We start from the raw sequence: 27358 nt of genomic DNA on the forward strand, positions 1-27358 counted from the left end.
TCCCGGCCTCACGGCGGCCCCGTCTCTCAGCGTCGCCTGATTAGAACGCAACGGCGTCAACATCTGACGTCAGCGATGTAAAAACCCAGATTTTCGTCAGCCAATGACGGCGTTCTCGCGCGGCGAGGCGCCCGAATCTCCCCAAACGCCACCGTCGGTGTGTTACCTTTGATTTGTCCGCCTCTCTGGTTGACCCGTGTCCGACTTTACTTGGAGGACGAGGTGGAAGTCGGCCGGATTCTGCAGGACGCCGCTTCCACTCCAGCTGACTGCGAGAGGAAATGATAGAAGGGAAAAAAAAAACCCACTTTGCATCTAATTAAATCCCGGAAACGATCCGGGCTCCTGTTATTCATGGCACGTTTCAACTGCTTCATCGGGCGTCGATGGCGTCCCACACCACCTCGCTGACTCAGCAGGTCGCCCCCACATTTATTGAGGACGTATTGCAGCGCCACCAAAATAAAAAATTTGTCCGGAGCCACAAAACATGTTAATTGTCTGAAATGTAGAAACAGATGGATATAAAAACTGAGGTTTTCCATAGATTTTATTTACATATTGCATATGGCCGCTCTGTTTCTGACCATTGTTAGAGCACTTTTAGTTTTATTCTCGCGTCTTCTCCTTTCGCCTGCCCTCCATTTTTTTTTACCTTTTTCCTGAAAAGAAAATCAGAAATTGCCATTTGAATGATTCTAATTAGACTAATCCTCCCGTATTACAATATTTATTATTAGTTTAAGATATTTTATCTTTTTTTTTTTTTTTTAGCTGCAATTCTGGCTATTTTGCCTGGAAATTAAAACTCAGAGTAAACAAAATGTTTATTTATATTGAACGTTCTAAAAAGATTCACGGGGCGCCGTGGGGCTTCGTCATCTGTCCCTCGTACAGGTGTCGTCTTTTACTTATGGGTAAAGAACAAACAGAGGGAGAGTGTTTTATATGCTAAACATCCACGGGGGGAGGGATATATATATCCATCTTGACATGGCCGCAGCAGCTACCCAGCTATTTTCATGAATTATTAACTTCTGACGGAGATAACGGCGGTGGACGGAGCCGCCGCGGCGTGATGGATAGCACCCTCCTTTCTCGTGGGAACAGATATCAAACGCGGCTTTTTCTGACCGGCTGAACGTTTTTTGGGTTTTTTTCCTCGCGCTCCCTGTTTACTTGCTTGTAATTTGTTCCAAACGAAGGAATCCAAGAATAGAATTGTTGCACGAGAACGAGAGCAATGGCATGTATTATGACGTTTCCAAATTAGAAAAAAAGATTATCAGGCGGAAACCATAACTGTTATTCTTAATTTGTCCACTAGGGGGGTTGCATGGTTTTCATAAGAGGAGCTGAGACAATATTAATAAGACGTCAGAATAAATTTGGACTTTTGCTGGAGCGAGACTGTAACAGACAAAAACTGAAAATCCACCTGATATTTCAGCAAGATGGAGGGATTTGTCTTAAGATAACGCTGAAATATCTTGTTTTGAGTCGTACTTTAGGTTTATTTTACATTTCATACTTGGTTTTCTTTCACGCTGAGGTGTTATTTGCATAAGATAGACCAACTGTGGCTTATCTAAAGACACCGAGCTTGAAACTGCTGGTAAAATATTGCTTAAACTAAATCATTTTAAGATCTCAATATTGTAAATGTCGCATCTTATTTCAAGAGATCTTACCGAGACAATTCTCGCTTGCTCCATTTTTCTTTTTTGTTTGGAGAGGGATATGTTCCCCCCCAGTAAATTAATAAATAAATAAAATTAAAATGAATAAATAAATATAATTAAAATGAATAAATAAATAAATAAATAAATAATATAATTAAAATGAAGAAATAAATAAAATTTAAATAAATAAATAAATAAATAAATAAATAAATGTCCACCGCAGCCATTATCAATTGTACAAAAAAATAAAAATAAAAGAACAATAAGAATAATTCATAAAACTGGTTACAGAGATTCACTCTTCTTAAAATCAAAACTACTAAAATTCACTCACCTGGTCCAACAGTACAAACAATATATAAAGTGACAAATCTCTTGGAAATATTCAGAATTTGTTTTTTTTAAGAGACGGGGGTTTTAGCTGGAGAGAGGATTTAGAGATAAAACATCGGCGATTTCACACAACATTGAAGTCCTTTTGTCGTTCGGTATGTGGAGTGACGTTGATTATTTGTTTATTTATATCATTTATTGACTATTTTTCTTGTTCATTTGAATATACAGTATATTTGCTTGCAAATATGTGCGTAAACAATGAGCCAAGGCTTTGTCCTACTCCTTTTCGGATACATTGGGTCAGTATTTATTTATTTACTTCCTTTTTTTCTTTATGTATTTATTTTGTCAGTTGTTGGTGTTGTTGTTTTGAATAATTTCCGTTGTTCTGAAAGAGACCCTTTTAAATTCAATTCAATGTCATTTCTATTTTCTGGCCCAAACGTGATGAAACTGTGTGATCAGCAACACGTTGGAAAATGATCTGATTTCAATTGCCTTTACCTTGAGCAACAGAAAAAAAACAACAACAAAAACTAAGAGTTGTTACCTGAGGGCGAGTTGAGGCGCGCAGCTCCCGCTGATGGTGCAGAGGTACGGCCGGGTGTTGAACTGCGAGACGACCAGCTGCACGGTGACTTGGCAGGTCTCGTACTGGACGGGACGAAAGGTCACGGCGATCCTCGTCTCGCCGCCGGCAGGAATCTCACCTGGGAGGGAGAAAGTCTCAGTGACTGGGCCGGCGATGGCCGACCGGCTGAGGTGTCGCGGTCTGGATAGGGGTGGCGTTAATCGACGCCTGCGATTGAGTGGCAGTTCGCGACAGGTCGCTGGATCTGGGGGGAACTTTCGGCAGAACCACGATCAGATGTGGGGACGTTCTGCTTATCCGGTTGGGGTTCCACACAAGGTGTGAATATACAAGATTTCGGGACCGTCCACGCGAGCCAATACCATCGTTCTAGAAACAGAATTCTGTCCACACGTCACTATAAGGGCACGTCGTACACATGCCAGGCCTTTAGGGGCGCTGCGACTCACCAAAAACGCAGAAGAAGACACGGCGCGGCGCATAGAAATTTAGAAGTAAGACCTCCTGCTGAAATACTTGTCACTGCACGGTTCCCTCGCTGTGCTTCACTGTTATGCGGACCTTACGTTGACTTCATGGGTACAACACGACGCCAAGACTTTCTGAAGTATGGTGTAAACTCAGTTCTCCGAGGGATTCTTTCATCTTAAAGTGTCCCTGTTTGTGGAGACAAACTCTGGCTGGGTCGCCTCTCGCCATTCCAGGTTTCAACGGAGTGGAAACAGGCGTGTCGAGATCCTTCCCAGACATTTGAACGCTGCGCTGTGTCAGCGCGGTGGAATCTGCAGGCGCGTCGGGAGGGTTTTTGACGGAGGCCAGAGCTTCTGTGGGACGGAAAACAAGTTGAATCCCCCCCCCCCCCCCCCCCCCACCTGTCAGAGGGTGAACGGAGAAGGCGGCGTGGGGCTGGAGGACGTGCACCTGGAACTCGAAGTCAACGGGGCAGCTGCAGCGCAGAGGGATTACATGTTGAACGCTAGAGAGGAGAGGAGGGGGGGGGGGGGGGGGGGGGGTAGATTATAGTGTTTGCTGGTTGAGAAAATACGAAGAGACAAGCAAGACCTGAGGCAGATAGGAGGTCAACACACACACACACACACACACACACACACACACACACACACACACACACACACACACACACACACCTTTGCCCAAGTGGTACGGCTGGGAGGTCGATGCGAGGAGGGATGTGCAGGTCGTCGATGACAGGGTAAGCGTGAACTGGAATTAACAGGTTCTCCTCGCTCTTCCAGACGGTGTCGGAATCGAGAGGAAGAAGAAGAAGAAGATGAAGATGAAGACGAATACACACAGACAAGACGAGTAAACCTCTCAAAAACATCTCCGTACTGTGCGTTCTGGCGTACTTGTGAAACGTCACCAGTCGGAGGCCAAAGTACCGATCCGATTCAAAAGGACGCGTCTGGCAGAGTACCCCCCCCACCCATCCCCCCGGCTGTGTTCCTCGCTCCGCCCACTTTATCGAGGACGCATCAAGACCGGATTGGTGTGAACTTGGGAAGCCAAATTAGCCATTGTGCATTTGGCAAGAATTTCCCAAAAGTCCCGTACTTCCGAGTATGTCCTCGCCAAGTACGTACTTGCGTGCTGGGAATTCAGAAAGGGCCAGAGACATGACGTTTGGCGCACGTTGCATCAGCACTCTGTCTTTCTTTTATTTATTTATTTCTTTATTTTGAGCAGCGGGAATAGTATGGACTAGCTGGAACCAGCAGATGGTGGTAGTGCCACTTCGAAACCCAAGTGAAGAAGAAGAAGGGAAACCGTCATCAGGGACAAAAGAGCTGCTGATAAGAGATAGACAGTGGGAAACCGTCATCAGGGACGACGAGAGCGGTGGGAAACCATGTAGATAGATTTAACCAGCAGGTGGCGGTAATGCAACATCATGGAAGCAAACTGCTGTTGAACCCAATCAAAGAAGAAGAAAGGATAAGGAAAAGACGTTTCCTGCACCTATGATTCTCCTCCACAGGGGGGCGCCAAATAGTTAGTCGGGGATTCTGCCGAGTGGCCAGCTCTTAATGACAAGATGTTAAAGATATTTGATAAACATGTTAAGTGCATATGTGTTCCTTTTTTTTTTTTCCTTGAGTCTCACGCAAAATGAAACAGGTTTTAGATTAAAAGTGAATGTTATTTAATGAAAATAATCCACAGCAAGCCTGTGATTAATCTGATAATCTGTGTGTGTGTGTGTGTGTGTGTGTGTGTGTGTGTGTGTGTGTGTGTGTGTGTGTGTGTGTGTGTGTGTGTGTGTGTGTGTGTGTGTGTGTGTGTGTGTGTGTGTGTGTGTGTGCGTGTGTGTGGGGAGGGGGGTTACCGTTGCTTCCCTCAGGAACCTCTGGAGTGAACGTAACGACTCAAGAGTGCGTGAACGCTGTGAGGACCTAACCTGGCAGTGAACCCGAACGCAGTCGTAGAAGTAGCGCCACTCGTCGGGACAGAACGCGACCTTCAGCGTGTAGGCGAGGCCCGGGATGAGTCGACACTGGAGGGGAAACGGGGGAAGGAAAAAAAAAAAAAAAAAAACAGCAACACGCGGCTGAATCATCAGGAAACAGCTCTGATTGCACTCGCGGACGAGTGGAGCTCATATTCAGGTCAGCGATATGTAAAAAAAATAAATAAAAAAAAATAGATTAAAAGATAAAATCACCTTTTTGGTATAAGTTGTGTTGAAGTGCCTGGTTTGGGTGGGAATGATGTGAATATTCATGACTTCAGAGGAGATGTTGATTAGTTTCTGGTGGAGAAAGAAAAAAAAAAAAAAAAAAAAAAAAACCTTCATTTCCATCCAATCATGTACACTTGAGAAGAAAAAAAAACAACATATTACTGATGCTGACATGCTCAGGCTGGGAAATCAGCCAAAAATGGGGTTTCAATGGCAAAAGATTCAATCTGCATGCCGTCTGGGTTGTGTCTAGAAAGTCCAACTTAACCCACGTCTGTCCAAAACACATTCAAACCGACGTACACGATGTCAGGACTGATCTTGACCCGCGCCATCGGCCTCGCCTCCATTCACGTGCTTCAATGGGATGTCACACGGTGTGTATGCGTCAAGCAGATCGTCTCCTGGGAGACCGGCGAACTTCCACACGCGTCATTTAATTCCAGCTTTAAGATAAATACCGTCACGAGAGGTGACTTTCCGAAGTGGAGAGAAATGACGAAACTGTGATTTTGGCTCACGAGCGAGAAGAATCAACGTTTTGCTCACCAGAATAAAGGTTTAAAGATGAGTTGGAAAGTTTTATTTTTTCATGGATATTACTGCTCTGGACATTTTATTCATCTTTGTTATTTTAGCATATTTTATAGCAGCAGTGAGTTTTTCTCAATTTTTTCCCCCCCTTTTCTTTTCCTTTGATCTCCTGTTTCTTCTTCTTCTTCCCTCTTTTATTTGTTTTCTCCCCTTTTTCTTAATTTTTCTTTTACTTCATTTATTCTTTTTCCTTCTTTCTGTTTGTTTGCGCTTTCTTAATTTTCTTTTTTGCTTCTTTTATTCCCTTTATTCTTTTCCTCTTCCCTTCCATTTATTTGTGTCTTTACTCTCTTTTCATTTTGCTTTGATCCTTTCATTTCTTTTCCTTTTTAAATGTATTTGTCTTTTTTTTCTCTATTTTCCTTAATTTCTCTTTTTATTTTCTCTTTCCTAAAAAAACTTGTACGGGCAAGTTTAACCATCTTAGTTTGATTGGTTTTTTTTTGTATTATCTCTTAATCTTTTGAGAAATGTTACCTATTTCATCTGTTTTTAACAATTCCACCAATCCAGGCTTATTATGGTGTCGTGTGCAGACGAAATAAAAACTATGTGTTTATCCAACATACAAGTGCTGGCTGATTTCTGGCCCCACCGGCTTCTATGTCTGACTGCCCTGTTGGAGAAAACACTTTTCTTTTCTCACCAGCGTCTTCACGTAGTCCCTCCCGAGCTCGAACCCGCTGAAGTGAACCTCCGTGGGCTCCGCCTCGATCAGACTGTTGCTTTTCAGTTTGGCATAGATTTCTATTGAGAGAAAAAAAACAACACATTTTACTAATTGAAAACACAGTACGTCTACAGGACTCCAAAAAAAAACCAAGGATTTAAGGGGTTATATTATGTAAAATTCCCTTTCTAATGGTTTTTCCAACAATAATAATCGTCCCGATACCTGGAATAACACCGTGGAAGTGAAGAAGTTTCAGTTTTTTAAAAAGTGTGTTGCTCCAACCAGCCAATCAGAAATCAAACCCTATATAGTGTCATCGGGGGGGTTTAGCCAATCCCAATCAGGGTAGGCTTGACTCCTCCCACAATTAGGCATCTCTGCTCTGGCACATGGCACCACGAGAGGAAGTACTTCCTCCTCTTCCCATAGAAGGGCACGTGTGGGCGGAGCCAGTCCAGCTCACAACAAGACACAGCAGATTCTGAATGTCGCTCCTATGAGCCAGCAATCTAATGCTTGAAAATCAAAGAGAAGTTGGACTTGTGGTCATGAACATTGAACACAACGTTTTTGGAACGAGACCCATGATGTTATGACCCTTTTGAAGAGGCGCCAGATGTCTTCAAATTTGCAAAATGACCGTGAGAAGACAGAAATACACCACGTAGACACGAAACAACAGCTGCGCCCTCCACATTCATCAAGCAGGACCGCCGCCTCCTGTCAGGGACTTCATGATGGCTAATATGTACTTGACTCCAGCAGGTGATGGGGAACGCTGCCTCGGCTCCGGGTGTCCTCCACCAGCTGGTTCAGGGGCAAAGGGGTCCCTCTCCTCGGAGGGGGGCCGGGCAGGGCCACCTCCATCTGGGGGGGGGGGGGGGGGGGGGGGGGTATGGGGGGGCAAGAGGGAGGTTCACAAGGGGCTTCTCAGGGGAGGATGACAGAAGGCTGGAGGACAGTGAAAGCAGGTAAACCTACAGCCGGTGGACACAGACAAAGTCATTTTTAGTGCATCTGATCGCTCCACAAAGTCACAGCTTGTAAAAAATAAAAATAAAAAATACTTTAATACTTTATAAATGGAAAAACAACAACACGTGGAAGCTAATTGTAGCGCATCTCGTCAACTAACTCAAATACACGCGAAACAGGAAGTGTTTTATCATTATACTGACAGAATTAATCATATTACACGTGACTACTTACGTGTGTTTGAGCAAATCGTCGGTTTTTTTCAGTACTATCCTCATGTTTTCAGTGTTTTCGGAGCAGGAAGAACATCGCCGCCATCAAACACTTGCGTTGTCATGGCGACGCGTAGGGGCGGGGGGGGGGGAGAAGGCGGGACTTGTGCGCTCTGAGCCGCAGCGATTGGCTGAGCGCGTGTTCCTTTCAATCCTGTCAATCATCCGGAGTGCTAACGAGAGCGAGACTTTTCATTGTTGAAAACATAACCCGAACACAAGGTCCTCCGTTTTTCTCGGGTTCTAAAATGTCCAATAAGGAAAAAAAATCCATGAAATAAAGACATGCGGACATCTCGATGAGGAAAAGAAGGATCCCGACTGACATGCTGCAAAAACTTGCACTCATTTGGGTGTTACTTTTAACCCAGGTATGAAAACAACTGCTTAAATCAATTTAATATATATATATGTGTTGAAATGCTTGATTGATTTGTTTTGTTTGCAGGGAAAGTCATCTCCTGGTTGTTATCCTCAACTTCACCTTATAAAAGAGGAAGAAAAGTGCATGAAAGAGCTTTTAAAGTCACACAAAGCCACTGGTAAGTCTGGGATTTCTGGTCTAAAATCATGCACGCATGTCTTCCTGTTATATGTATTGAAATATATCAAAGGGTTTGAGTTTCATTGAGGAAAAACAGCAAACCAAAGCTTTGGAGCAAGGCTTTCGACCACATAGAAATGGTATGCAATCTTTTACTGACATCTAGTGGTTGAAGTGAGTACTGCAGTGTGTCTGATTTTGCCCGTTTAAATATAACGTAACATTTTTGAAAAAAGGTGTTTTTTCACAGACTTTTAAGAAATATCGAGTCTTTAATTCCTGTGGCTGTATTAAAACCAGGAAACACTTTATTTCTCGTGTTTTTGCTCATAAAACAATCAGTGTGAACTGCAAGGCGACGTTTTCTTTCTATTTGTTTTATTATTTTTATTTACATTTTTTCTCCCATTGTTATATTTTCCCCATTTTCCTTCTTTTGTTCTTTTTTTCTCTCCTATTTTCCCGCTTTCTTTTCATTTTTTAATTCTTACAACTTTTTCTTCCTTTTTTTCTTTTCATCTCTCCATTTATGTTTGTCTTCTTTTTCCTCATTTTTTCTGTTTTCTCTTAGTTTTTTTTATCCCTTGTTCATTTTTCCCCTTTTCTACTTTGCTGTCACCCTTTCTTTTTTTCTTGACGTTCGCCTTGGTCTTTACTTTCTTTTCCCTTTTTCGCTCTAATTCCTTTTTTCTTCTTTCCTTCAACCCTTTCTGTTTCCTATTTTCTCTTGGTTTTGCATTTTCTATATTTTTGTTCTTTTATTCATTTTTCTCTTTTTTCCCTCTTTCTTTCCCTCTTGCCCCTTTTTCATCTATATTCCTTATTCTTTCCCCCATTTTTTCAGCTCTTTCTTTTTTAGTCTTTTTAACCTTCTTTTCCTTTTCTCCCTCTTTTGCATTTTTTCCACCCCCTTTTCCCAGATGAGCAATTTTAATACTTTTAATGCATAGTCTGTACTTCCTGCGAATGCACTAAGAGAATAAAACCTGTGACGTTTGCTCTTGTCCGTCCTCAGGGAACAGCTCCGGCGTTCACTGCGTGGGAATGTGGGACGAGTTGAACTGCTGGCCTCCAGCCGCTCTGGGACAAACCGTCTCTCAGCCGTGTCCCGACTTCTTCGGCTCGGACGGTGAGAAAGACACACTCGGGTTTGATACTCGCCAGAGGGCGAACTAGAGACGCGGCGACGCGTTAGGAGCATCAGGTTGACCTTTTAAGATGCTTTTATTTTGTTCTCGGATCAAATCAAATTGCAGGAGAGGTGCGCCGGAACTGTTCCGGCGACGGCTGGACCGACCTGCTGGTACCACATGAGGACGCCTGCGGCTACGCCTTCAACGAAACGCTGCACTTCCTCGCAGAGGTTTGGGATTCGGGCCCCGTTTCCACGGCAACCAGAGTCACCGCTTTTGGGGGGGGGATCCGTTTACGTGATAGCGGTGCTCGGATCCACTGCAACCGTGACTTTGTTATACCAGCTGACATGTCGGAACTTTTCTTTTCTACGCTTTCACTGTAGTTTTATAGTCCTCAGGGGTAGTGTTATAGTCCTTAGTGGAACTTTTATAGTTCGTATTGGTAGTGTTATAGTCCTTAGTGGAACTTTTATAGTTCGTATTGGTAGTGTTATAGTCCTTAGTGGAACTTTTATAGTTCGTATTGGTAGTTTTATAGTCCTTAGTGGAACTTTTATAGTTCGTGTTGGTAGTTTTATAGTCCTTAGTGGAACTTTTATAGTTCGTGTTGGTAGTGTTATAGTCCTTAGTGGAACTTTTATAGTTCGTGTTGGTAGTGTTATAGTCCTTAGTGGAACTTTTATAGTCCGTATTGGTAGTTTTATAGTCCTTAGTGGAACTTTTATAGTCCGTATTGGTAGTTTTATAGTCCTTAGTGGAACTTTTATAATCCATATTGGTAGTTTTATAGTCCTTAGTGGAACTTTTATAGTTCGTATTGGTAGTTTTAAAGTCCTTAGTGGAACATTTATAGTTCATATTGGTAGTTTTATAGTCCTTAGTGGAACTTTTATAACCCATATTGGTAGTTTTAAAGTCCTTAGTGGAACTTTTGTAGTCTGTATTGGTCGTTTTATAGTCCTTAGTGGTAGTTTTATAGTCCGCAGTGGAACTTTTATAGTTCGTATTGGTAGTTTTATACTCCTTAGCGGAACTTTTATAGTTCATATTGGTAGTTTTATAGTCCTTAGTGGAACTTTTATAGTTCGTATTGGTAGTTTTAAAGTCCTTAGTGGAACATTTATAGTTCATATTGGCAGTTTTATAGTCCTTAGTGGAACTTTTATAGTCCGTATTGGTAGTTTTATAGTCCTTAGTGGAACTTTTATAATCCATATTGGTAGTTTTAAAGTCCTTAGTGGAACTTTTGTAGTCTGTATTGGTCGTTTTATAGTCCTTAGTGGTAGTTTTATAGTCCGCAGTGGAACTTTTATAGTTCGTATTGGTAGTTTTATACTCCTTAGCGGAACTTTTATAGTTCATATTGGTAGTTTTATAGTCCTTAGTGGAACTTTTATAGTTCGTATTGGTAGTTTTAAAGTCCTTAGTGGAACATTTATAGTTCATATTGGCAGTTTTATAGTCCTTAGTGGAACTTTTATAGTTCGTATTGGTAGTGTTATAGTCCTTAGTGGAACTTTTATAGTCCGTATTGGTAGTTTTATAGTCCTCAGTGGTAGTTTTATAGTCCTCAGTGGAACTTTTATAGTTCGTATTGGTAGTTTTATACTCCTTAGTGGAACTTTCATAGTTCGTATTGGTAGTTTTATAGTCCTTAGTGGAACTTTTATAATCCATATTGGTAGTTTTATAGTCCTTAGTGGAACTTTTATAGTTCGTATTGGTAGTTTTAAAGTCCTTAGTGGAACATTTATAGTTCATATTGGTAGTTTTATAGTCCTTAGTGGAACTTTTATAACCCATATTGGTAGTTTTAAAGTCCTTAGCGGAACTTTTGTAGTCTGTATTGGTCGTTTTATAGTCCATATTAGTAGTTTTAAAGTCCGTAGTGGTAATTTTATCATTCATATTAGTAGTTTTATTGTCCATAATGGTATTTTTTTAGTCTGCATTGGTAGTTTTATAGTGCATATTGATGGTTTTATAGTCCATAATGGTATTTTTTAAATCTGTATTGGTAGTTTTACCATTCATTTTGATGGTTTAATCGTGCATATTGGTGGTTTTATCATCCATACTGGTAGTTTGTGAAGTCTGTATTGGGAGTTTTAAAGTTCATATTGACGGCTTAATCGTCCATATAGGTAGTTTTTTAGTCTGTATTGGGCATTTTAAAGTTCATATTGGTAGTTTTATCAACCATATTGGTGGTTTTATAGATTCAACCCTGACAGCATCCAAGTTGTCACCAGTACATACAAATGCCAGGTTCTCTAGATTTTGTTTACGTTCATAGCGTAGTACTCTCCACACACGTCTGTGTGCTTTCCTTACAAAAACAAGCAACAGTGCCCCCCCCCCCGTGGCCCAGAATACGTACTGCATTGTTGTCAGGATGTATCTGCCGCCGCGGAGACTTTTCGGTGTTGTTGCACGAAACGCTGTCGTACAAACGGCGCCATAATATGCAGATGACACGTGGCTGTTTGTGGGACGATTTCTGTTTATAACTACGTCCTCTACAGTCCCCAGGCTCCCACATGTATTTCTCCTACGTGAAGACGATGTACACGGCCGGCTACACGCTCTCCCTCGTCTCTCTCGTCGTCGCCGTCGCCATATTCGCCGTCTTCAGGTGAGAACGATCCCGACCCCTCTCCGACCCGCGGGACGTTTCCACCTCCCGGGCTAAAGCGCTTGTGTGCAGGAAGCTGCACTGCACGAGGAACTACATCCACATCCAGCTCTTCGTCTCCTTCATGGCGAGAGCCGTCTTCATCTTCGTCAGGGACGCCCTGCTGTTCGCCGACGAAGACCTGTACCACTGCGATTACTACCCGGTCAGTCTCGGGGGATTCGGGATGTGAAATCACGAGTTCGCGCGATGGTTCGTCTTGTTTTCTCGGTCGACAAGAGGAAGTGAACAGTACTAGAGCAGGTTTCTGCAAAGACGTTTTCACCGTTTCACAAATTTGTACAGTTAGTATGTTAGTTATTTGTTATATGTTAGAGCAGTTCTAGATATACCAGACTTTTATTGTTTGTTTGCTTTTTAAAATTTTTATTTTCCATTTTCTTTATGTTCTCCCTTTTTTCTTTCATTTATTGTCCTTTTATTCCCCCCCTTTTGTCATTTTTAAATTATTTTGCTTTTTCTTCCCATTTTCTTTATTTCTATTCCTATTTTCCCATGTTATTTCCTAATTTTTAACTTCTTTGAAATGTTGCTTTCTTTTTTGTTCCGTTTTTAATTTTGCTTTTTCCCTTTTTTTTTCCTTTTTAATTTTCCATTTTTCTTCTTTATTTTTCCTTTCTTACTAAAGCTTTCTTCTTTTTTTCTTAAATTTTTTCCTTTTTTAAATTGCCTTTTTTTCCCCCCTTTCATTTCTTTTCCTTTTGTATTTGGTCAATTTTTCCGTTTCCCTGTTTTTCGTCCTTTGTTTTCCTGTATATTTTTTCTTTTTCTGCCTTTTCAAAAACTTTCAAAAAACGTGTTCTGACAAGTTGAATCAATTTAGTTCGACCATTTTCGTTTAAATCTTTGAGTCATAATGATCTATATTAACCTTTTTTTTTTTAATTTGTTGTCTAGAATGCAGATGAAACAAAAGTGTCTATTTACGTTTTGATGAGTGAACCTGGGCGCGGCGGCCAATCTCTCCACCAGGTGGCGTGTAAGGTGGTGCTGATGTTGTCCAACTACTCCATCCTGGCCAACTACAGCTGGCTGCTGGTGGAGGGCCACTTCCTGTTCACGCTGGTGTGCCGCTCCTTCTTCTCGCTGCGGAAGCACCTGGCCTGCTACGTGGTCCTGAGCTGGGGTAGGCCCACTCCCCGACGCCCCACACGCCGCCCCCCACCTTCGAGGGGTTTTAACTCCGCCTCCTCACGCAGGTCTGCCGCTGGTCGTCATCGCCTCCTGGGGATGCGCCAAGTTCTTCTACGAGGACGAAGGGTGAGAGAGGGGGGGGGTTGAAGGCTTTGGCCCCCGTCCACGCCGAGTCTCAGTGGGTTTTTGACGTGTCGCCTCTTTGCTCTCAAGCTGCTGGGAAACCCGGCGCCACGAGTGGATCTGGTGGATCCTCCGAGTGCCCGTCCTGATCGCCATCTCCGTAAAGCGCCACTCAAACACCGGCTTCAGCATGCGGATGGAAACAACACAGAATTTTCTATTTTTTATTATTTTTTAAACGAAATATAATTAGTCCGTGGTATTTTTTGTTTCCCCCTTTTTTTTTTTTCTTTAATTTTCTCCCTGTTTTCTTTCAATTCTTTTCCTATTCCTTCCTTTTTTTGCTCTTTTTTTCCTTTTAACTTTTTAAATCCTTTTTTTTCTTTATTTTTCCTCAATGTTTCCTTTCATTTCTTAATTTTTCCTTTTTATCCTTTAAAATTTTCATCCTTGTTTTTTCCCCCCGTTTTCCGATATATTCCTACCTTTTTCCTTATTATTTTCATTTTTTTCTTTTTTCATACAACTGTGTTTAGCCCACGTATGGAAACAAAACTAAATTAAATTAATCCGGAGCCACAAAGCAAATAAATACATAGAAATACTGAGGTTGACATTCACAAAGTTTCACGCATACAATTTACATTTTACGCCCCAAGCAGGAGTCGTATTGAATGTAAACCGGGAAGAACCTGACCTTGTTAAATCGAGAATCCAACCCCCCCCCCAAAAAATGTGAATTTTCCCCCGTTTCAGATGAATCTGGTGTTTTTCTTGGCCGTTCTGAGGATCCTGGTGAGCAAACTCCGACTGCCCGACGCACAGAGGAATGAATTCAGCCAGTACAAGTGAGTCCGACACGTCGAGCTTCTGGTTCAGGGCCCGTCCACGCGACAGCGGCGTTTTCGCGTGAGCGTCGTTTCGGACCGATCGTCCACGCGCTGGAAAAACGACAACGGAGAGATATTATCCTGAGAAGTACTCTGTACGATTTCCTCTTCCTCGCACCAGGCGGCTGATCAAATCCACCTTGTTCCTGGTGGCTCTGTTCGGCCTGCACTACATCCTGTTTGTCTTCTTACCCGTGGAGGTCAGCAGCGCCGTCTTCAGGGTCTGGACCATCGCCGAGCTGGCGCTGTCGTCCACGCAGGTACGGACACACAGGGCCGTTTCTCGACGCGCGCGCTCGGCGTTCGGGCGTACTTGTGAAACGTCGTCAGTACTGATTCCATATCAAAGTACGCATCTCGCCGAGTGTGCGTGAAATGCCTGGATGTGTACTCGCTCCGCCCACTTTATGGAGGACGCATCGAGACCGGACTCGTGATGACTCGGGAAGCCAAATGACCCATAATGCATTTGAAAATTCCGGAAGTCCGTGCTTTGCGATAACGTACTTGTGTACTCTCCAAGTATGCAAGCATGTACTTTCCAAGTGTGTACTTGTCAAGCTCGCTCTCTCTCTCTCTCAGAGTGGTGGGAACTAACAGAGCGATAGAACCAGCAGATGGCGGTAATGCAGCATTCACGTATGTGAATGCACGGATTCTTCTTCTCAGGCCGTTTCTCAACTCCAAGTACCAAGTACCTGAGTACATATTTGGCAAATGCATACTTACAAGTACGTACTTGCCAAGTACCTGAGTACATACTTGGCAAATGCATACTTACAAGTACGTACTTGCCAAGTACCTGAGTACATACTTGGCAAATGCATACTTGCATACTTACAAGTACGTACTTGCCAAGTACATGAGTACAAACATGGCGAGTATGTAGTTTTATACGTGCAAGTACGTACTCACCAAGCACACGAGTATTTCATTTCGCATTTCCAAGTCGAGGCCGCACTGGCAAGTACATTCTTGGGAGTGCGGACTTTCTGAATTTCTAGCATTTTGGAATTTCCTGCGGAATTTCTCGTAATGCATTATGGGTAATTTGGCTTCCCAAGTCCACACAAGTCTGGCCTCGATGGATCCTTCATAAAGTGGGCGGAGCAAGAACACAACCGGGTATTTTATGCGTACTTTGAATTGGATCAGTTGTTTCACAAGTACGCAAGAATGCAGAAGTACGGACAAAGTACGCGTATTGAGAAACGACATGACTCATCACAGCTGTGTGTCCTCGCAGGGCTTCGTGGTCGCCGTGCTCTACTGCTTCATGAACGGAGAGGTGAGAGGAGCTCGGCTGGACGGAAGTTTGGAAATCGTCCACCACCTGAAGTGTCCCGTCTCTCTTTTAGGTGCAGCACGAGTTTGAGAGGAGGTGGAGGAGGTGGAGGCTGAGTCGGCCCCTGCCCAGCCGGCGCCAGCGGCGGCGGCGACAGCAGCATGGCTCCATCAGCCACAGCGGGTCGCCGCACACGCAGGTGTCCCTGCTGCCCTGCAGCCCGGCGGCGGGCGGGGCGCCCGCGGACACGGCGGAGACGTGAATCAAGCGGTGGGATTAGTCAGCGTATTTGTCTTTGTAGTTCAGCCGCTACGTTTCAGTGAGATACTGTAAAGGGACCCATGATATACTGTAAGAACGAGATCTACTGTAAAAACGAGATCTACTGTAAGAACGAGATATACTGTAAGAACGAGATCTACTGTAAAAACGAGATCTACTGTAAGAACGAGATATACTGTAAGAACGAAATATACTGTAACAACAAGATATACTGTAAGAACGAGATCTACTGTAAGAACGAAATATACTGTAACAACAAGATATACTGTAAGAACGAGATCTACTGTAAGAACGAGATATACTGTAAAAACAAGATATACTGTAAGAATGAAATATACTGTAAGAACGAGAAGAAACTTCGGTTGCTGACGTCATCAGCCAGCTGCCGAAAACAAATCTTGGTCAGGATATTCAATGCTCCGAGAAAGGTAAACTTGCAGGCCACGCCCCTCCACAGCAGGCCACGCCCCCTTACAACAGGCACACTTCTGTGAAGCGGCGTTTTAACTTTTCAACTGCACGGCTTATTTCTCGCTTCAAATGTTTTCAGAAATACATTTCGCTGAACTGTTCCAGTAATAAAAAAAAAAAAAGAACGTTTTGTCTCCGAGCTGCCATGTTGGTCCGGTTTTGACGGTTTGAACCGCGGGAGCTGAAAAGCCCAGAGTGATGCGTTCAGGTGCATCAGGAAAACTCCTCTCCGTCCTACATGTTACATGCTAACGAGCTCGGGGGCTCACACAGTTGCAAGGCTACATGCTACATGCTGAGGAGCTCCTGGGCTCACACAGTAGCGAGGCAACATGCTAACAAGTTTCAGGGCCCACACCGTAGAGAGGCTACATGCTAACTAGCTTCGGGGTTCGCACAGTAGCAAGGCTACATGCTAAGAGCTTCGGGGCTCACAGAGGAGCGAGGCTCCATGCTAATGAGCTTTGAGGGTCACACAGTAGCAAGGCTACATGCTACATGCTAAGAGCTTCGGGGCTCACAGAGTAGTGAGGCTACATGCTAACAAACTTTGGGGCTCACCCAGTAGCGAGGCTACATGCTACATGCTAAGAGCATCGGGGATCAGACAGTAGCGAAGCTCCATGCTAATGAGCTTGCAGAAGTAAACAACAATGCGGACGTAAACAAGACAAACTGACCAATCACACAAGAGTTCGCGGATCACAGTGCAGAACTTCGAGGAGATACTGGGGCCCAGATGGTTGGCACAGCCGACGCAGGAGCTTGCCAAAGACAATGTCGTCATTTTCTTCGGCAAGACCCTCGAGTGCCGAACTGCCTTCTTGTTCCCATGGAGTATGAATTGGCCTTAATTTGTAGAATCGGCAGAAAATGCGACAGGGGTGTCGAACATAAGGCCCATGGGCCACAATCGGGGTGTAAAAACAACCATAATGCTATAACTTGCTATATTTTCCCCCATTAAAATTGATTTCATGTTGAGCTTGTAGTCATATTCGGTCGTGATTGTGGAAAAAATTGACATTTTCCATCACGTTTACTCCTAAAGATAAAGTTTCAATTAAAAGAGTACGGTGCTTATTGGGTAGAAAGAGAACGAAATTGAAATCTACCGGCCTTCTGATAAAAACGTGGTTAGAAATCAGCAAAAACATGGCGACTGCAGGTCCAAGCAAACCCATGCAAGTGATGAATATAAAGTCTAATTAACTCCAAAGAAGTCTTACCTGCTTTAGTTGATTTCAAAGTGTGGGGGGGGGGGGGGGGGGGGGGAGTACTCCACTTGGGGGCGCCAGAGAGAAACCTGGAGCCTTGCGTTTAAGTTTGTGCAAAAATCAAAATGTGAAATTATTTAACATTGAGGGTAAAAAAAAATAAAATAAAAAATGGTACAAGTCACAGCTCCAATTTAGATATACGTCATTACTTTGTGGTAGTTTTGGAGATTTTTTATTTAGAGAACAAACAAACAATCCTATTTTGGGGCGAGTGGACTCGGTAAAGAGCCTTTAATGTGGATTGGCCTTCAGTTCGATCGGTGCAGATGTGAAGTGTTGCAGCAGTCTCTACACGGGAAGCGTCGTCTAGATTCCATATTTGATCTTGAGCTCCTCCACCAGCTGGACGTAGCGGTTCCGCGCTTCCTCTTGAGTCAGGCCTGAGAGAACAAAACACGTCAGCGTCCCGGCCCCGCGAGCGTCGCAAAGTGGGAGGATTCATTCGGGTACGTTTTTTTCCGCGTTCCTCACCTCTCTTTGCGTTCCACGCGTCCCATTTAATATTTCCCGGGAAGTGCCTTATCCCCGGGCGTTCTGCGAAACCGGCAACGGGAGAAAACTTTAAAATCTGAAGAGTTTGAAAGCATTTTTTACATTATTTTTTTTGTATATTTTATTGGTTCATTTTCATTTAGTGTCTATTTTATTTTATTTTTTTTTTTTTGCTGTATTTAGAAAAATATTAAATAGTAAATACATTAAGACAATACATGAATACAAGTGGTAGTAATAACAATGGTATAACTAATGACAATAAACATAAAAAACCTAGAATAATACTAACCTAAATAAATATAATACCAAAATAACACTAAATAATACTAAAATAAAAAAAGTAAATACTGTACTAATAAAAATACTAATTTAATTCCTTATAGTAACCCTATTCACTTTAAACAATATTAAAAATAAATGTAAAAAAATATTTCTATAAGGAATATTAACTTAAAAGTACTGTGTTGCGTATATTATATATTCGCAACATATAAAATATAGTTTGTAGCCTTATTAGTAAATAATAATATAATGCTAATAATACATGCATAAAAACAAAGTAGAATTTAATAAAATTAGTAAAATATAAAATTTGTGCCGACACTGCTTATTTACTGAAAATTTTGCCCAAACAAGAATAATATAAATGATACAGAAGTTAATTATATATAAAAGAAATAAAACATTGATGCTGCTGCTACTTCTTAACTTTAAATGTTAATAGTAAATAATAAAAAAAATTATAATAATAAAAAAATGTGTGTTCCCCTTTAAGAAAAATCGAGTCTTCGATCGCCTTTGATTCAGATGTTCAAGAGCTAAAACGTTGGTTGGGGAAGACGACACATCGTGACGATCTGTCGGGGTATCGTCGATCTGGAGACACTGAACTTGTCCGACCAGATTCCCCCCCCCCCCATCAACCCCACCCTGTGAGCACACGTCTGAGCTGTCCCTCTCCCCCTCCACCTTCCCCCTCCACCCTCCACGCCTGGGCTCACCTGTACCCGCGTCTCCCGCCGTGGCCTGCTTGAACAGACCGTACAGGTCCCTCAGCTCGTCCTTCCCGGGCCTCACCTTCAGGATCTTCACCTCCTCCGCCGCTTTAGTGAACGCCTCCTACAGGCAGAGTTTACATTCGATCACACTCACGTGCTTCGTCCCGGGGCCGCCGGGCGAAGCCATAGTGCTCGTGACATTCCTGACGGGTCGTCGAGGAGAGAGTCGGAGAACTTACAGTCATGTCTGCAGCGGGAGAGGAACACGCCTTTATGAGGACTTCCTCAGGTGAGTCGTCCAACAAGTCCTGCGAGTGGGGCGGGGCTCGGAGCCAAGGGGGCGGGGAGGGAGGGGAAGTGGGCGTGGCCACAAGCAAAAACTCCACAGTTGATTAGAATTAACCAACAAAAAGAAGGAATGTTTAAAGATTGGATTAATGGCCTCAAAAACACAGAGCACTGTAACTGTCTTTAAAGAAAATTATTTATTAAAAAAAAAAGGGAAATTTAAGTGTACAACTTACAATTATTTGTGCACAAAGAAATAAAAAAAAAAAAAAAACAATGAAAGTAGTCAATTCTATAATGCAACTTGCAATTATTTGCTGCATCTATAAGAAAAAAAAATTGGATTAGTAGTCAATAATGCAATAATTTACAGCATTGTAAAACATTTTATTTCAATAAATCTACATTGAAATTTTGCCCAAGTTAAAAGTACTTTTTAAATAATTATTTGCAAAGAGGAAAATTTAAAAATACCTGAAATCAACTTGCAATTATTTGCTGCGCCTGTAAAAAATCTAATAATAAATACAATAAATCATTTACAGCGACGAGCAGAAGCACGTTCTTCTGCCACTGCCTCACTTCAAGTCCCGCGAGCGGCCACGAGATGGCAGCATCCTCACATTTACCAATCGGCTGGAGGTCCACAAACATCAAAACCACCACAGAAACAGAAGAAAACATTCTTTATTCCACGACCTCCATCCATCTTTTACGTTCTTTATGCACATAGGCATAAAACTGATTAAAAAAAAAATGTAATTGACATTTTCCTTAATCAGCCACCATGTAACAGGAAATCATCTTTGGCAACACAATAAAGGTTTATTACAATATTGTCCTGCAATAGACTCGGATCACTTTATAAAAAAGTAAGTTGATTTTAACTTTGGCTATTCCTAATGTAACAATATGAGCTCAGCAACAGGAGAGTTTATCATATAAAATGAGTTTTTTATATCACATATTTTACCGTCTGTCCTTCAAAAGGCTCAACAAAGTAAAAAGAAAATGCTCGCTGGGAGTGCTGTAACGCTGCTTTTTGGCAGTAAATCTCTCCAGCGGGAAGCCTGACGATATCAAGCATTTGAGGGATGTGCAGTACGTTGGATGACCGCCCCCCCCCCCCCCCCCCGGGTTTAGGTCTGGTGCTCATCCCACAAATGCACAACCATTTAAAGCGCAAATAAGCATTTCTATGAGAAAAATAAATGTACCAAAAACACATTTTCTGATATATTGTGTGCAGCTTAGCAAGTAATTAGTACATAGAATTTATTTAAATACATTGATTTGATTATTTTACACAAAAATCGGAGCCGATTTGTGAGCTGGAGGCTCATTAAATCAAAAATTATTGTTCTTCGATTATATAAATCTGCTGGTTCATTGTGTTTATTTACTTTTGGCTTCGTGTATTCATCTATTTATTAGTTTGTTCTGATGAAAAGTTGTTCAAATACATGCAAACTATATCTTTACCAGGGTAATGGCGTCATTACCCTGGTTAGGGGTCAAAGGTCAGGTGGGGGAGGGGGGGTCACATGAAGCAATGTAAATGACAACTGATGGAAGGAGTGGCGTGCTGGATGAGATTACTTTGTAATCCACTGGTTTCCATGGTGACCAATGTGGCGCTTGGCGAAGGTGCGCGCTCTACCGAGTTCTCGCCGTCGCCCACAAATAAATACGCAAACTTATCTTACAAATAAATTACGTTCAACAAAGGATCTCGCGGTCGCTTTCAGACGCTGCTGATGTCCTGCTCGCCGCTGCGGCCGTCGTCCTCCGGCAGGACGAAGCGGATCTGGCGGCTCCGCTCCCAGCCGCGGCGGATGCGCTGCAGCCGCAGGGCCGCGCACGGCACCGCCAGCGCCAGCCGGCCCGCCAGCACCGCCAGCGCCGGGACCAGCACCAGGGTGAAGGTGGGCGGCAGGTAGAAGCGGTACTGGGCGGGGTCGAAGGCGCGGTTCCAGCCGTAGAGGAGGGTGTGGACGGTGGCGATGGTCAGGGCGCAGTAACCTAGCGAGGACTGAAAGGAAGCGGTCATTATGGCGCTTTTCCACTCGTTCCCACTCCCTTATTTTAACATCCGCTGCTGCTCGCGGCTGGTGGCAGAAGTCACCAGTTAACAGGGGCACCAGTGGAACCGAGACACCGGACAGTGAAACACGATCACAACAATCCACATTTTGCAATATTATTAATAAATATATAGTATTTAATTTATCATTTGAGCTGATTTTCAGTGCACGTTCACTCCCCATCTTATCGGTGATTATTTCTGCACGATGGGGGGGTGGGGGTAAAGTCTGACGACGACGCCCACGCCGTGGTTGTACTATACTGTAATGAAAAACGACCCGAGGCTGCGAAGTAAGGCCGAGCAGGAGGCTCGGGGGGGGGGGGCGGGGAGAGCGCCATTAGAGAGAAACTGAGCAACGAGGGGCTGCGAGACCCAAACGGCCCCACCGGCGTCCCGGGTGAAGGACGGGGGTTAAAAATAGCCTCCGTTGTTCGCGCAATCCGACCCGAGAGGATTATTGTGGCGCCGCTAGCAGAGTTTTTGTATCAAAATTGTTCAAACGAGTGGAAAATCTCCAGAGAGAACGACCGGCTGTCATCAGATGAATAATAAAAAAAATGGAGTTGTTTTAGAAAGGAGTTATCAGCTGGTGTTTATACGAGTACCGTTAGCAGTTAGCGCCAGCGGCTAACCGCGAGCTAGTTCGAAGAAGTGAGGCTGTGGACGTCCTTGATGGCAGCTCGGGGCAATTAGCAACAAGGCTAACTATTAGCGGTATTTAACGGGTGGGTTTATGACACTGACTCGATACTGGTGTCGCCCCCTTGTGGGCGATTCTGGTTTGAACAACGAGCCCCCCCCCCCAAAAAAATAAAATTAATCGTTTAACTTCCTTTACCAGCCTCATATTTAAAAAGTGTCTAAAGATTTTTTTTAATAATGTCCCGAATCACTTATTTTTTCCAAGAAATCAAAGGAAAACATTGAATTTAAATCCTATATTTAAGACATTTCTACCTCTGGATTTAAAGTAAATGTAAAGAAACGAAAACAAAAACTATAAAATAAACTATCAAACGCAACAATTGCTGTAAAAAAGACATTTGTGTAAAAATTGAGGGTTCAGAGTGCCGTTTGTAACGCAAACGTTGCTCGTACACGACGCACGCTCAATTCTTTTCATTCAATTTTAACGGTAAAGAAACCGAAAGGCGTTTTCAACGGCCTCACAGGTCGGCTTTCTTTTTTGTCACTTCTGCGGAGAAAGTCTCGTCACATGAGCGCTCGGTGTGCGGCTGGGTTGTAGAGCCGCCAGCGTCCGGGATAATCAGGTTTTGTATCAGACTAATGCAACCGGAATCCTACTTTTGGAAGCTTTTCAGTTAAATTTCTGTGCTTAAAAAGTGACGATGGAGCATTATTTCACTGAAAATGTTGATGCTAAAGTCGAAAAATCTGAATTTATGCTCGTTTCCCAAATGATTTATGTCCTTGTGAACGTGGGTTTATTGTTAGTGCTACTTTATTTTTAGATTTTCCTTGCGGTGCGTGACTAATCCCACCCTCGCGGGATTACGGGAAGTCGAAAGGAGGAAGACGCATCACGGGCGGACAAATCCAGAGCGGGCGACTTGAGTCACGGGCAGACTGGCGCCGGTACCTGTACGAAGCTGAACTCCCTCCAGTTGACGGCGCCGGACACCGACGGCAGCGAGGTGACGGCCAGCAGGGACAGCAGGCCCAGCGCCATGATGCCCGCCGACAGGTACAGCTCCATCCGCCACACGTCCTCGTCCACCCACAGCTCCGTCCCGTCCTTCGCCTGGAGGACGAAACGGGTTCAAGGCCCGGATTCAGAGTGCTGTCTGGCGGCCATCTTTGTTTACAAAAGTTAACACATCCTCCAATGGGTTTTGGATGGCTGCTTTTCTCTTAACGATCCCGGCATGTTTAAGACTTTATATTATCTCTTTTTTGAAACCAGTTTTAAACTGGTTTCTCTTCCGTTTCGACTTGGAATTAATTGGTCTGATTTAAGCTTTCTTTTTTACGAACTACTAGTTGCTGCTGGTACCATGGCTGAACCTGGTTTGAAACTATTCCCTACTACTACGACTACTTTTAAACCAGTTTCCTGATTGCGTTCAGACTGGTTGCACATTTAGTCCGGTCTGTATTGGTCTCTGATCATTATCGAGTGATCTGGACCGACTCCTGGTACAAAATGTTTGAGCGGGTTTGAGGCCATTACCCTTCCTGGTCAAATCACTGCATTCAGACTGGTGTGAAACCGATTTCACTATGTTGTTTGAAGTGGTTTTGCAGCGGATTCCTGGTTGTAACTTGGGTTTAAACCGGTTTCAGGCCTTTGTTCGGACCAGTTTAGAGGGATTAATGGCAGTTTGAACTGGTTTCTCATTTTTGCCGCGCTGTGTTTAGGCTGCTCCCTTCGCGGGATCCGAATTCCTAAAGGAGGTAGAGGTTGGAACCAAAATGGAATCCGTCTGCGTGGACTCACTGTGAAATCCCACCTGTTTGACTGCCAGGTTGATCAGTTTGAAGCGTGCGGACTTCCTCATGGGCAGGACCAGGCTGTAGACGGCGTGCAGGGCGGCGCACAGGAAGCTGCACAGGCCCAGCTGCTTCCTCCGGGTGAGCCAGCCGTCCAGCCAGCCGGGGAAGCGCCGGTACTTGGTGCCGCGCCACAGCTGCAGGGAGGCGGCGAGCAGGCCCGGCGCGTAGACCAGCGACAGCGTCACCAGGGCCACGCAGGGCAGCGTGACGTTCACCGTCTCCACCGGCATCTTGTAGAAGGCGCTCTTCTTGGCGGCGACCAGCGGCTGCAGGACGTCGCGGAGGAAGTTGTACAGGTAGAAGAAGGCGAAGAGGGCGAGGGTGCAGGCGAGCGGGGCGCGCCACGACGGGAAGAGGTAGAGGGGGAGGTTCTCCACCTCGAGAGACGACGAGAGGAGGCCCATGTCGACGGGGACGAAGCCCATCCGCTGGCAGAGCTGCTTCACCGAGCTTTTGGCTTTTCGGCTGTCGCTGCAGAGGAAAACCTGGAAGGGAAAATAAAAATCGGTGGAGGACCACGCCATTTTCTATTCCGAAAACGTCTGGTTTTGGCGATGATGGACGGCGTCCTACCTGCCTGCTGCCGTCCCTCGGCCCCGCCTGCAGCGTCCAGGCCGACACGGTGTTGAAGCCCTTCACCACGGCGCTCTCCGGGAAGAGGTCGGCCAGCCGCTCGGCGTTGGACGGCCCGTCCCGGTTGACCTGCAGGCCGTTGCTCACGTCCACCAGCGTCTTGCCGGCGAGCGCCGGCTTCAGCTCCGCCAGCGTGGAGTGGTGCTCGGGGAAGACGGCCACGAAAACCAGGTCGGCCTGGTTCGCCGCCTCCGTCTGGGAGGCCACCTGGAGGACGGGGGGGGGGGGGACAAAAGCGTACTAGGTTAGCGCAGGCAGTCGGTACAGCGCGTACCTTGGTAAAATTGGCAAAATCTAAAACATACAAACCAGTATATAAATAAATAAATACACGCAGTGCACTTATGTTGTTGGAGGTAATTAGCTGCTTAATACTCTTCCCACGGGAGCCAGATTATCTTTGTATATCGGTGGAAAGACAACAGGTATTTATCTCAAGAGGAGCGTGTAATTATACGCAGAAAGAAAGAAAAACCACCAATTAGCGTTGGGAGTCACCTCGGCCTCTTCGGGGAACAGGGCCGCCGAGCGTTTGGGGTTTCGGCTCCCCACCACCACCTGGTAGCCCGAGGCCAGCAGCCGGCGGGCCAGCGAGCGGGAGAAGTCGCCCGTCCCCAGGATGCCGACGACCGGGGAGCCCGGTTCGGACGAGGAGGCCTCGAGGGGCCTGGAGTCCCCCCGTCCTCGGATCAGGGGCCTCGACATCTCATCGGGCATGATGCTCGCCTGTGAGGCATGAAGGGGTTGTTGAAACAGCAAAAATGCCGGCAGCTGTGGTTGCCAGAACACCGCCGTACAATTACGGCAAATGACTTTCTTCATTTACGGTAAAGAAATGTATTGATACTGTCGATTTTACGCTTAAAAACTTGACACGAAAAATATAGTTGTTTTTTTTGCTTGACCATTAACAGTATAAATTAAAAACCACTAAGTCCCAGGAATATCTTTTGACATTAATTTGATTTGTCAGTATAACAGTGATGTCAACTGTAAAAATTTGTTTCCTTTTTAATTAGTTAAAAATGTATTTTTTCAAGATAAATGTTTTTTTCCCCCCTGAATTAGTCATTTATTGGGATTCAGTGTTATATTAGCAGTATGAAACGGTTTTAGAGTTTTTCTGTCACGGTTTCACCGAAAATTCTACCGACATTTTTTTGCAGTGTACACGAACTGCCGCGGATTATAAGTGGAAACTTGTCAAAACATCCACTCAAACCCATTTATATTCATCCAAATATGAGCCGAATTAAACACACCATCACCGTTGCTCTAAAACAACATCAAATAGTGTCGTGTAGTTTCATTACACCGATCAAAAAAGCATTCAATCTTTAAATCAGTCGAAATCCTCATGGACCTCGACGCCTCACCGAGAAGTCCCTCGCTCGTCGCCCTTGGCTGAACTCGTGGGAACTTCGCCTCCGGTTAAAAGTTCCTCTCCGTCCGCGGTGAAGCGACGCAGACACGGAAAGGCGTTCAGCGTCACAAGCCGACGACTTTTAGCGCATAACTCGACTCGCAGCAGCGTTTTCTCGCCACTTTTGGACGCTTCTTTGCGCGCTGCTCCGCGCGCGGCGTGACCAGCGTTGCCAGATCAGATTGACAGTTTCCAGCCAAAGCAGCACCCGCCCATTCCAATAAAAACCAGCCCAAAACGACGAAGTTGCCAGACGCCCGTGCAAATCCGCAAAATCATAACAGATGCGAAAGAAAACACACCCAGAGCGCCATAATCTGCATCAAATAACCACATATAAATGATAGATAAATGGATTTTTGCCAGGTTAGTGCCAACTGCAAGTAAAAATGTGTACTTTTAAGCCGTGTAGGCCTCATATATTTCGTTGTTTACATCACAAATGACCTGTATGAGGATGACATGCAAAACAATTTAAAACAAAACTATATTACACATATACAGAGCGCATCTCTTTTTTTTTCCCTCCTCGCAGAATCAGCATCTTTCCATTAACTTCAACAATGTTGAGAACTTGAAGAACTATTTAGAGTCGCTGGAAGCCAGGTCAGCTGGCTAATACTTGGATCAATCAAATCATTTAAGCTCTATTCAATTATTTATTCATTTAGGCTATTTATTTATTAAAGAGAGAGAGGGAGAGAGAGCTGTTTTCACAATATTAAAAACTCGCCAAATGTGGACAAATGCAGCCCAGATTTTAATCACCAGCCCAATGTATTTTTTTCCCCGCTTGACGTAAACAAAAATAGCCCAATTGGGCGGAAAAACGCCCAATCTGGCAACCCCGTGTGAGACGCAGCAGCGACGCTTCCTGATAAGATGACGCAAGGGAGAAGCCACACCCCCCTCGTGTGCGGCAAAGATAAAAGAGGTGGAAATAACCGACTTTTAGAGAATAGAATAGAATAGAATAGAATAGAATTGAATTTTATTTATATAGCACCTTTCCCAGACATGAGACACTAAAAACTGAAAAAATAAAATAAATATTCGAGACAAAAACTGATTAAAAATGGCAAGAAGCTGAACTTAACAGGGGTTGATAAGTGAGAAACAGAATAAACAAAAGAATTAAAGCTCCATCAAAGATTGATGGAAGGATTGTTCATATAATTACACTCCTCAGGGGATACTCCTATAATAAACTTTATTATTACAAAAACATGTCATCCAAAGGGTAAAACTAACCTATA

General features: G+C 44.0%; 3 protein-coding genes across 4 annotated transcripts in view; 1 reads left to right on the plus strand and 2 right to left on the minus strand.

Moving 5' to 3' along the window:
* The window catches only part of cfap221 (cilia and flagella associated protein 221), a gene marked incomplete at both ends in the record, with an annotated part of 15013 nt that extends 7568 nt beyond the window's left edge, over positions 1–7445 (minus strand). The window contains 9 exon segments of the mRNA XM_080492743.1: positions 1–36; positions 167–269; positions 2569–2728; positions 3483–3586; positions 3759–3859; positions 5030–5125; positions 5294–5380; positions 6552–6652; positions 7331–7445. The exon segment at positions 1–36 is cut by the window's left edge and continues 200 nt beyond it. Coding sequence (XP_080348869.1) covers positions 1–36; positions 167–269; positions 2569–2728; positions 3483–3586; positions 3759–3859; positions 5030–5125; positions 5294–5380; positions 6552–6652; positions 7331–7445 — 903 coding nt within the window.
* A 73-nt stretch (positions 7446–7518) lies between these two features.
* LOC308127612 (secretin receptor-like) lies at positions 7519–15894 on the plus strand (the record flags this gene model as incomplete). Its single annotated transcript, XM_080492747.1, has 12 exons — positions 7519–7549; positions 9385–9498; positions 9626–9732; positions 12031–12140; positions 12213–12345; positions 13173–13326; positions 13400–13460; positions 13548–13617; positions 14214–14305; positions 14469–14607; positions 15594–15635; positions 15706–15894. 12 exons carry the CDS (start codon positions 7519–7521, stop codon positions 15892–15894), a joined length of 1242 nt encoding a protein of 413 aa, XP_080348873.1.
* A 3743-nt stretch (positions 15895–19637) lies between these two features.
* Positions 19638–26292, minus strand: LOC308127749 (metalloreductase STEAP3-like). Of its 2 annotated transcripts, none has more exons than XM_080493026.1 (6): positions 26056–26292; positions 25178–25405; positions 24620–24886; positions 24004–24531; positions 23133–23294; positions 19638–21478 (listed from the first exon to the last, which is right to left on the minus strand). In XM_080493026.1, the coding sequence occupies exons 2-6, from the start codon at positions 25394–25396 to the stop codon at positions 21191–21193; spliced, it is 1464 nt and encodes a 487-aa protein (XP_080349152.1). In that variant the 5' UTR covers positions 25397–25405; positions 26056–26292; the 3' UTR covers positions 19638–21190. The 2 variants fall into 2 exon arrangements, with proteins under 2 accessions (XP_080349152.1, XP_080349153.1); XM_080493027.1 differs by having other exon boundaries at positions 19759–20082; positions 26056–26263.
* Positions 26293–27358: the final 1066 nt, after the last annotated feature.

This window comes from Lipophrys pholis (assembly GCF_963383615.2).
Source record: "Lipophrys pholis genome assembly, chromosome: 23".
Classification (NCBI taxonomy): domain Eukaryota; kingdom Metazoa; phylum Chordata; class Actinopteri; order Blenniiformes; family Blenniidae; genus Lipophrys; species Lipophrys pholis.

Bases quoted from the DNA above. Each gene is read 5' to 3' on its own strand.
- LOC308127749 (XM_080493026.1), bottom strand. From the start codon at position 25,396: ATGCCCGATGAGATGTCGAGGCCCCTGATCCGAGGACGGGGGGACTCC. The intron at 24,532-24,619 runs GTAGGACGCCGT...TTTCCCTTCCAG, and splicing joins CGAGGGACGGCAGCAGGCAG to GTTTTCCTCTGCAGCGACAG. The intron at 23,295-24,003 runs GTGGGATTTCAC...TTCGTCCTCCAG, and splicing joins TCAACCTGGCAGTCAAACAG to GCGAAGGACGGGACGGAGCT.